General features: G+C 44.0%; 1 protein-coding gene across 7 annotated transcripts in view; it reads right to left on the bottom strand.

Annotated features, from left to right (window-relative positions):
- The window catches only part of LOC114889585 (ADP-ribosylation factor 2), a 62,018-nt gene extending 52,510 nt beyond the window's left edge, over positions 1-9,508 (bottom strand). For 4 of the 7 annotated variants that reach the window (XR_003792056.1, XM_029212930.1, XM_029212929.1 and 1 more), the window contains exons 1-3: positions 9,070-9,497; positions 6,650-6,816; positions 3,543-3,653 (exon numbers count right to left, since the gene is read on the bottom strand). Coding sequence is in view for 6 of the 7 variants with exons in the window: in XM_029212930.1 (XP_029068763.1) it covers positions 3,543-3,653; positions 6,650-6,797 (259 nt within the window). In the remaining variant the exon portion in view is untranslated. Of the gene's footprint in view, positions 1-3,542; positions 3,654-6,649; positions 6,817-8,544; positions 8,559-9,069 lie in introns of those variants that run through there. The other 3 variants (XM_029212927.1, XM_029212926.1, XM_029212928.1) reach the window with 3 other exon arrangements.
- Between the last annotated feature and the right edge of the window lie 413 nt (positions 9,509-9,921).

Raw genomic sequence — 9,921 nt, 5'->3', positions numbered from 1 at the left:
GCCTGCCTGCCTGCCTGCCTGCCTGCCTGCCTGCCTGCCTGCCTGCCTGCCTGCCGATGCAGGGGACACGGGTTCGTGCCCCGGTCTGGGAAGATCCCACATGCCGCGGAGCGGCTGGGCCCGTGAGCCATGGCCGCTGAGCCTGCGCGTCCGGAGCCTGTGCTCCGCAATGGGAGAGGCCACAACAGTGAGAGGTCCACGTACCGCAAAAAAAAAAATAAAAGTAAAAATAAATTAAAAAATAAAAAGGACAGCCTGACTGTTGGGAAGTTGGCAGGAAAAATAGGGGCAACATGCAAGATTACTAATGGCTGAAATGTTTGGACCCACCAGACAGCAAATCCATTCTTCAAAAGTCCCCATTTGCTAATTTCATGAAGAGTCTAAACCACCCACCACAAGGTCCTAGAATATAGCCAGTTAGTTCTCCACCATCACAGCAGTAGTTACTGAAACTCAATAAAATTAGGCTTGTTATAGGACTCCTTTGATGTAATATAACTCACATTCTAACTGGATCACTCTGACTCCTTTGTGAGGAAGACCTTAAAGGGTCAATGGAGTGAAAAGGAGCTCATTTAGGCAGCTCTGCTGGGGTCCAGGGGACTGGAGGGGCAGTGGTGGAGATGTGGTCAATTTTGAATATAGTTTGGAGAGAAGCCAACAGGATTTTCTAATGTGTGAAGAGTAAAAGGAAGAAATGTTACTCAGCCATTAAATAAAAAAGAATCTTGCCATTTGCAGCAATAGGACGGACCTAGAGGGTCATGGTGATCATTTTGTAATGCACAAAAATACTGAATCACTATGTAGTAACCTGAACCTAACATAATATTGTAGGCCAATTAATAAATAAAATAAAAACGAAAGGAAAAAATATGAATTTATCTGTAATAAAAATCACCTTCCCTTTGGCGTAGGGAAGGGGCATGGAGAAGAGAAATGTAGTAATCCTTCTGATCCACGTTAATTATGACCACAAGCCCAGGGAACTATACATCCACAGAAAAATGTGGGCAGCACTTTAGTATTATGCAATTTTCAGGGACAGCAAAAAAAAAAAAAAAATTAGGCTTGTTATAAATAGAAGATTGAAAACAAACAGGCATTTCTACTTGGTGACTGAGTGTGACAACTCTTAATAAGGTGGGTAAAGGGAACCCTGCCTGAGAATGAGGACAAAAAACCTCTAGTAATTTGGACTCTGTGACAGTTAATTTTATGTGTCAACTTGACTGGGCCACAGGGTGCCCAGACACTTGGTCAAACAGTATTCTGGGTGTGTGTGGGAGGGTGTTTCTGGAGGAGACGAACATTTGAATCAGGACACTGAGTACAGCAGATTGCACTCCTCAGTGTGCTCTAGTCCAATCCAATGAAGGCCTGATTAGAACGAAAGAGAGGACGAGAGAATTCACTCGTCTTGGAGCTGGGACATGCACCTTCTGCCTCTGGGGTGGAACTCAGATGATTATCAGCTCTCCCGGGTCTCCGGCCTCTGCCAACTGCAGATCCCGGGACTCCTCGGCCTCCACACCATGTAAGCCAATCCCTTATAAGAAATCACATACAAACACACACATATATACACAAGAGCATATGTGCAAACATGTATGGATAGCCATCCATCATACTGGTTCTGTTTTTCTGGAGAACCCAGACTAATACAGGCTCCTGAGTGCCCACTACCTTCCAACCACAGAACTAAGCATTTTATAAAATTAATCTCATTCAAGCCAAATGATCCGGCACAGTAGGTATTCACCTCCATTTTATAGATGAGGAAATCGAGACAGGAAAAATTACCTAACTTTCCCAAGGTTTCATAGCAGAGCTGTGGTTCAAACCCACATTTTCTACTTTTATCACTGGTGAGGAATTACAATAGTTTGACCAATATGGCAAGTGCCAATCCAGGTTAAATGGACACTCTGAGTATCAAAAAGCGTATTGTCTGCAACGGATTGAAACACAAAGACAGAAAAATCTAAGAGTCATCATGGAAGGTTGCTAGGGTATCGAGTTGTTTCTCTAAAAATCAATAAAAGGAAAGAATTAAATATTTTTCCTGCCTTTCTCATATAAACTATATTTCAGAGAAAGCAAATACCTGATGAAGGGATTCTTTGTTTCGAAGGATTTCAGCTTAATAGACTCAGATGGAATGACAGAAAAAATGGAGGGATAAACTGTTGGAGAGTAGCAGATGACTAAAGAGACATAACAGTGAACGGCAGCGTGTGAACTCTGATTCCTTCGCAAACAAATCAAATGTGAAAAGGACGTATTTGATACAACTGGAAAAATCTGAATAAGGACTGGGTACCAGATATTAAAGAAAGAATGTTAATTTTGGAAGTGTGATAATGCATGGAGATTATGTTTTAAAAATGTCTTTATCAGTTTGAAATAAACACTGAAGGATGTATGAGTAAAAGGCATCATGTCTGGCATTTGCTGTAACACACTCTGGGCAAAACGCTGATAACTGTTGAAGCTGGGTGATGAGTACGTGGGGATTTGTTAAGTATCCTCTTCCTTTTTTGCTTTAAATTTTCCACTAACAAAACTGAAAAAAGAAAAGATAAACGCTCTATTTTGAGGAAAGACATTCTAAATCTATAGGCTAAGGAAATAAGTACAAATAGAGTTAAGTGTTAAAGGTAATAGCTAAAATAATGATACAAAATATAAAGGGACAGTCGACTCGGGTATTTGGTCTGAAAATATCAACAAATATGGGTCTTTACTATGAAACACATGCAATGAAAACACCATAGGTAGCAGAATCTTCAAAATTAAGAGTCCAAATAAATTCTAAAATAAGTATGTAGATGCCAGGTGGTTATGATTCTACGTGAGAATCAGGGTGTAAAAACTATATGAACAGCTTACAGATATCTTGACAGGTGATACTCTGTAAGGTATATCATTTATCCAAAATATAATCAATGAAAAAAACTCAAATAGATTGATAGGGGACTGGGACACGTTAAAACCCCAAATTTTAAGAAACCAGTGATAAGGAAATAAGGTAATGATCTGGGATATTCATGCTTATTCCAGCACTTGTAGAATAACAGCGCAGTAGGGAGGCACTGTGGCCACAGAGGATGCTGGGATTTGGGATTCCAGCCATCCCTGTTCACTTCTTTCTCTCCATAGGGATGATTTTCAAATATTCTCCACAGGTTTAAAAGAGTGTACTGAATTCAAGTTCTTCAAAAATTGGTACTTCATCAAAGGCACATACAACCTTCAATTAACCAAAAGATGAAATTCATTAGAAAAACCATTTTCTAACTGTTCTGGATTAAGAGGAGATTCCTATATAAGGCATTAACACCCAAGTACTTTTTCAAGGAAGGCAGGGACCACTTCTCAAAAAGAAACCTCCCCAGTAAGTGTAAGTGGGTCAGCAGAAAAGAAGGAATGACTGACAGTCCAAATAAAGCAGCGTGCCACAAGGTTTTGCTTCAAGCATCGACCTTTAGGTGCGTTTAACAGAAATGGTTGCAAGGCTAGAACTGGATAATCTTTACCTTGTGTGTTCTGGAAATAATGTCGCCACAAAGGTCTGATTTTGTCCTGGCCACCAACATCCCAGACTGTGAAGCTGATGTTTTTATATTCTACCGTCTCCACGTTGAAACCTAAATTGGGAAGATGGAGAAAGTGTTTAATGAAGACTTCTCCTGGTTCAACAATTCAAAATAATTTCAGCTAACATTTGGACAGTACTTTTCATTTACAACGCAGCTTGCCGGTCAAAGATCCATAGCTTACAAAACAGAATGTGTTAGTCAGCTTTCTCCCCCATGCATTGTGACAGGTGTCTCCAACCTTCTCCACTCCCTCCAGCCTCCCTCCTCACACCTCCCCTCCCCTCCCCTCCCAGCAGCTCTTCCTGCATACTTCAGAGCAAACAGGAGCCATCAATGGGACTGCTTCCACTTCCCACCACACACTGTAGAAACCCAACTACATCTTCACCCACCCTTTTCTCCCTCCCTCTTGGAGCAATGGAAGGGGGCAACTAGCTAGTGCCAATCCCATCCCCCCATGTGCTGGATCCAATTCACCCACGCTGTCCGGAACCTTCAAAATCTCCAACCTGTTTAAGTCCTTTGCATCTTTCAAAAAAGATGACTCCACACCTTCACGCGCTACCACCCTCTATTTTCCCTTTTAAAGTCAAACTTCTCTAAGACGTTTAGCTACCTTCACTGTGCCAACTTTGTCAGCTCTCACCCAATACACCTTAGTTCTACTTTACCATGTTTCGCTGGTTTTGCCAAGGTCAGCAAGGTCACCATGTCAATAAATCTGACAAATGCTTTCCAGTTTTTATGTTATTTGATTTTATATCTGACACTACTGCTCACTCCCTCCTTGAAACTCTTCCCTGGCTTCCCATTTTTCTTCTGTTTCCATGGCTGTACCTTCTCAGTCTCTTTAGTGAGCTCAGCCACATCTGATTGATCTTTAAATGATGCTTAGTTCAAAATCATTTACATAGAACTGTTGCACATAACCTAAACATCCATCACTGGAAATTTGTTAAACATATAGCCACATAATGGAATACTATCAAGTTACTAAAATTTCACGTTGATCTGTACTGATTATTAAGCCCCCAAACATAGTGGCTTAGAACAATGATTTTCCCCCCTACCCAATTCTGTGGGTTGCCTGGGCTTCCTCTTGTAGATGCATTCAACTATTGAGTCCTTTGGGGGCTAGGCTGGACTTCTCTCTCTCCAGGTGGTCTTTTTACTCCCAAGGAGCACTGAGCTTCCTCACGTGGTGGTGGTAGTGTTCCGAAAGAACAAACCCCAAGACACAGCACTTATCAAATCTTTGTGTGAATCACATTTGCTGATGTGCCCTTGGCCAAAGCAAGTCACATGGCCAACGAAGCTCAGCACCACTGTGGAAGGGGACTGCACAGGGGTATGGCTACTGAGTGGCATGATTCATTGGGCACCATTAGTTTGACAATCTACCACAAAATCAGTATCCAATTCATTCACCAAATATTTCCTGGACATCTATTATGTGTCACGCATTTTGCTAGGCGCCTGGGGACAGTGGTGAACAACGCAGACATGATTCTTGCTCTTATTCACACTTTTGGAAGAGAGACAGTGAGCAAGCAATGACAAATGTGCTCAGAGTTACTAAGAAGTTCAGGTTGCTATGGAAACTTACAACAGGGGAAAACCCGTCCAAGGGATCAGGAAAAGCGACCCTGAGAAATGATGCTTAAACTGAGACGGAAAGAATGAGCTGGCATTAGCTACGTAAAGGGGGGGAGGGGGGGTAAAAAAGAAGGCAGGAAAGCATTCCACAGAGAGGAAATGACATAGAAAGAGATCCAAACACATTGTTTAACGCAGAGTAAGTTGGAAGACAGCATGCATATGACTTCACAAAGATATTCACCAAAGTCACAGTGTTTTTTAACACTCGTTTAGATTTTTTTTGTATGTATGACATTATGGAAGCATGAATTATTTTTATAATTGGAGAAAACCAAGTAATTATGCTCTTTCATTTTGGACTAATAACATTTTTTAAATTATGGGTATGAACACTTTCTCCATCTGGTTTCCTGTTCCTTTAAGTGCTGCAATCTCTGAAGCTAACTGCCCAAGTTGGAAGTTGATCGGTTGGCTCCTGAGCCTAATCCACCATTCGGAACACTACTGACATTCACATGCCATCCTGGGGAGGCTATTCTCGCTCAGGAGTCTGGATCTGGAGGCAGCTGATGAGGCACACACTAAGTTCTGTCAAAACTGCCTTTGAGGGGCTTCTCTGGTGGCGCAGCGGTTAAGAGTCCGCTTGCCAATTCAGGGGACACGGGTTTGAGCCCTGGTCCGGGAAGATCCCACATGCTGCAGAGCAACTAAGCCCGTGCGCCACAACTACTGAGCCTGCGCTCTAGAGCCCGCAAGCCACAACTGCTGAAGCCTGAGCGCCTAGAGCCTGTGCTCTGCAAAAAGAAGCCACCACAATGATAAGGCTGTGCACCACAATGAAGAGTAGCCCCCGCTCACTATAACTAGAGAAAGCCCTCGCACAGCAACGAAGACCCAACACAGCCAAAAATAAATAAAATAAAATAAATAAATTTGTAAAAAAACAACAAAAAAAACCCCTGCCTTTGCAAAAGTCTTAAATAGCTGACAAAACACAGTGCTGGTTCGCAGGAATAACTCCACCGCCAGATAGTCCTCCAGCATTTGAACAAATCAGATTCTTCACTTGACCACCAGCTCAAAAAAAAATCATACTACATCTTTAAACACTAGGAACGTACTTGGTATGGAGAGATGCTTCCACTTAGAAAGGCCAGCTGGAAGAAAGATGGATTTTAATAATCATTATCTTTTTTTTTTTTTGGCCAAGCAGATAGGGTTAAACTTGTTCCACCTAAATGTGTTCGTATGACTCCCCTGTAAACCTAGCAATGTGCCAGAGATGCCAGGGAGCAATTAGGAAATTGTATATTACCTGGTTTTGGTCTCAAAACCGCTCTTGGGGCGGACAAGATTTTCCCCCAAAAAATTCAATAATGCAAGAAGTATGTAAAAGTATAACATACTAAAGTGTAAACTGGTCTTGTCATAGGTCGTTAACATACCTATCGTAGGGATGGTAGTCACAATCTCTCCCAGCTTCAATTTATACAAGATGGTGGTTTTTCCAGCGGCATCCAAACCCACCATAAGAATCCGCATCTCTTTTTTCCCAAATAGACTTTTAAACAGTTTTTCAAAAACGTTCCCCATTGTAACTGAATTCTGTGACCTGAAGGAAAAGAAAGGCAAATCAAGTAATTGTTCTTTGCAGAGATATAGAAACATAAATACAAGATATATACATGAAATACAAGTCTTCATCAGAGGTGGCTCCTAGTAAATACTGAACAATTTTAAGTATAGTTTGGCCAGTAAGGAGTAGAGTATCTTGTTTTCACAGGGAAACTCAACTAAGCCTTTTGATGCCTTGCCAAAAAATTCTCTTTTCCACTGCAGCATCCAAGTGGGATACGTGAAGCACAGTCTCAATGGTGGCAGGCTTTAGTCATCTTAAGTATGAAAGCAATGTCACAACAGACACAACTAACACTTCTGAAAGGAGAACTCAGGACGTGGAGAACCAGTTTATTTTACACGATGTGAAGCAAAGTCTTTCAGGCCGGTTAAATATCAGTACCTTTTAGAAATTCAGTAGTTGCCTTTGGCTAGCAAACAGTATCAAGACCCAGAAAAGAACCTAAAAAACTTCAGAGGTGAGGAAATACAGCACTGGGAAACTGCACTGCTAACAGAGAAATTAACTAGGCAAAGAGTAGAGGAGATACCATAGCATCCAGCATCGACCATCACCTTACTCTTAATTATTTTTAGCTTTTTTGGAAACAATTCACGCACATATAAACATAAATGATAACGTACAGTTCAGTGAAATGTCATGAACCAATCAAAAAAAGATGATTACCAGCGACCCAGATCTCCTTGTGCCCCTTCCCAATCATTACTCCCCAAAAGGTAATCACTATCTTGACGTCTAACTGCATAAATATTCAATATTTTTCAGTAGAGTGCATGATAGATTCTATAAAGGAAGGCAATAGTAAAGACAGATTACGCACTTCCCTGGTGGCGCACTGGTTAGGAATGCGCTTGCCAATACAGGGGACATGGGTTCGAGCCCTGGTGTGGGAAGATCCCACATGCCAAGGAGCAACTAAGCCCATGCGCCACAACTACTGAGCTTGCGCTCTAGAGCCCACGAGCCACAACTACTGAGCCCGCGTGCCACAACTACTGAAGCCCGAGTGCCTAGAGCCCGTGCTCTGCAACAAAAGAAACCACCACAATGAGAAGCCGGAGCACCACAACAAAGAGTAGCCCCCGCTCGCTGCAACTAGCGAAAAGCCTGCACACAGCAATGAAGACCCAACACAGCCAAAAATAAATAAAAATTTTAAAAACAGATTAGCTCTGCAGAAATTTATTCTACGTCTTAAATTTTAACAGATCAGCCTATTTGAGGGGTGAACTTGACATTCTAATTAAAGACTTAAAAGTAGTATTGTCGGGCTTCCCTGGTGGCACAGTGGTTGAGAGTACGCCTGCCGATGCAGGGGACACGGGTTCGTGCCCCGGTCCGGGAAGATCCCACATGCCGCGGAGCGGCTGGGCCCGTGAGCCATGGCCACTGAGACTGCGCGTCCGGAGCCTGTGCTCCGCAACAGGAAAGGCCACGACAGTGAGAGGCCCGCGTACCGCAAAAAAAAAAAAAAAGAAAGAAAGAAAGTAGTACTGTCTACAACTCTAACCTTGCTCTTGGAAGTCTACAAAGATTCTTCAAAGAGAAGTAAAAAATCCTTGTTTCCCTTTAAACTGCTAACCATAGGAAAACTTTATTCCTGGGCAGAGCAGGGTTAAGACAGAACAAGGACAGCCCATCTCCCATTCATTGGGACTCTAGGGACCTCAGAGGGGAGGTCACCAAGTTCCACAGACCCACCTCTGAAATTCAACTGTGTCCTACAGTAGCTTAACTTCATGGATGATGTCTAAGCACACACCATTTTATTCTACGACCTGAGAAAAAGAGCAGAGCATTTATCCTGTACATAAATTAGGTACAGGGGAACTGCTACAACCAAAGAATAATGATGAATGTTTTAATCATTCATAGAAGGGCCATATAGAAAGTATATAGAAGTCCAATGCACTATGGCACTCAAAATCTTGTTGGGCGACAAAACTAAAGATTCCTTATCTTCGTTTCCGAAAAAAGATAAATCTCACAGATTAGAAAAAAACAGTGAGGAACATTCTGGGGGAGGGAAGGTACTTCCCACTTAGATGTCCTATGAAGCAAATACTTGATTCCTCCTCCCAACTACAGCACACCTCCAAGGTTTTCCCTCCTGCTTCTCTTTTCCTCTTTTTCCTACTCATCTGCCAGAGGCGGCCAGAGCCCGCTGCTTTGCCAGAGACCCTCTGGAAGACGCCGGTGACCCTGGCGCCTCTTTGGCACGCTCACCTCCCCTACCACAAGCACCAGCTGTCCATCAGGGAAAACTGCGTGGAGATCTCCAGGACACGAACCAGAGCGGGTGGCCAAGTGGGCGTGCGCAGCGGACAGGCACGCGCGCTGGGTTCCCGGGGAAGGCGTCCGAGTGTCCTTTCTGCCCAGCCGCCAGGCCGCTTCCTCTCGACCTCCGGACCCCGGGGAGAGCGGAGGGCCCAGCGACGGACGAGCCAAGCCTCTCTCGATCCCCGCAGCCCCTGGCCTACACGAGGGCGGAGAAGGGACAAGATCCCTTTCTGCAAGCCACCCGCTGCTCTCTAGCTTCCCGACCTCTGAAGGTGCGGAAATCCAGCCAGGCCTTGAGTGCCGCAACCCGCCCTCCCCAGTCCGCGAGTCACCGGTCCCCAAACTGACCACGGGTACCAATACCGCGGCCTTTAAAGGATTTCTGATCCTCTCTGCGAAATGGCGACAGGCTTGGGGCGGGAACAGTAACCAACCAATCACTCTTCGCCTCTTGGAGCTTTTGTACCAGTGAGCACGAGGTTCCGTGAGTGACAACAAATCTTGCCAATGAAAAGGACAATAGGAGCCGGGGAGGGAGGACACCTGCCCCTCGCGACCTAGGCGACGGCACGAAGCTCTGGAAATGCCGGCTTAATCTTCCAATGACAGCTCACCGGGTCCTGGCGAGACACGCCCATATGCCCCGCCCCTAGGCTGTGCACGACCAATCAAAAAAGTAAAAAGATTTCCGGTTTGCTCTGCCAATCAACTCGGAAAAATTCAAAGGATTGAACTAACCCCATTCGGACCAACTGGGTAGGGGCATGTGGGCGGGGCCAAGCTCATAGTGCTATTTAA

Source organism: Monodon monoceros, unplaced genomic scaffold (genome assembly GCF_005190385.1).
Source record: "Monodon monoceros isolate NGI ecotype Baffin Bay Population unplaced genomic scaffold, NGI_Narwhal_1 Super_Scaffold_9, whole genome shotgun sequence".
NCBI lineage: Eukaryota > Metazoa > Chordata > Mammalia > Artiodactyla > Monodontidae > Monodon > Monodon monoceros.
This window is presented reverse-complemented; position numbering and strand designations above follow the sequence as displayed.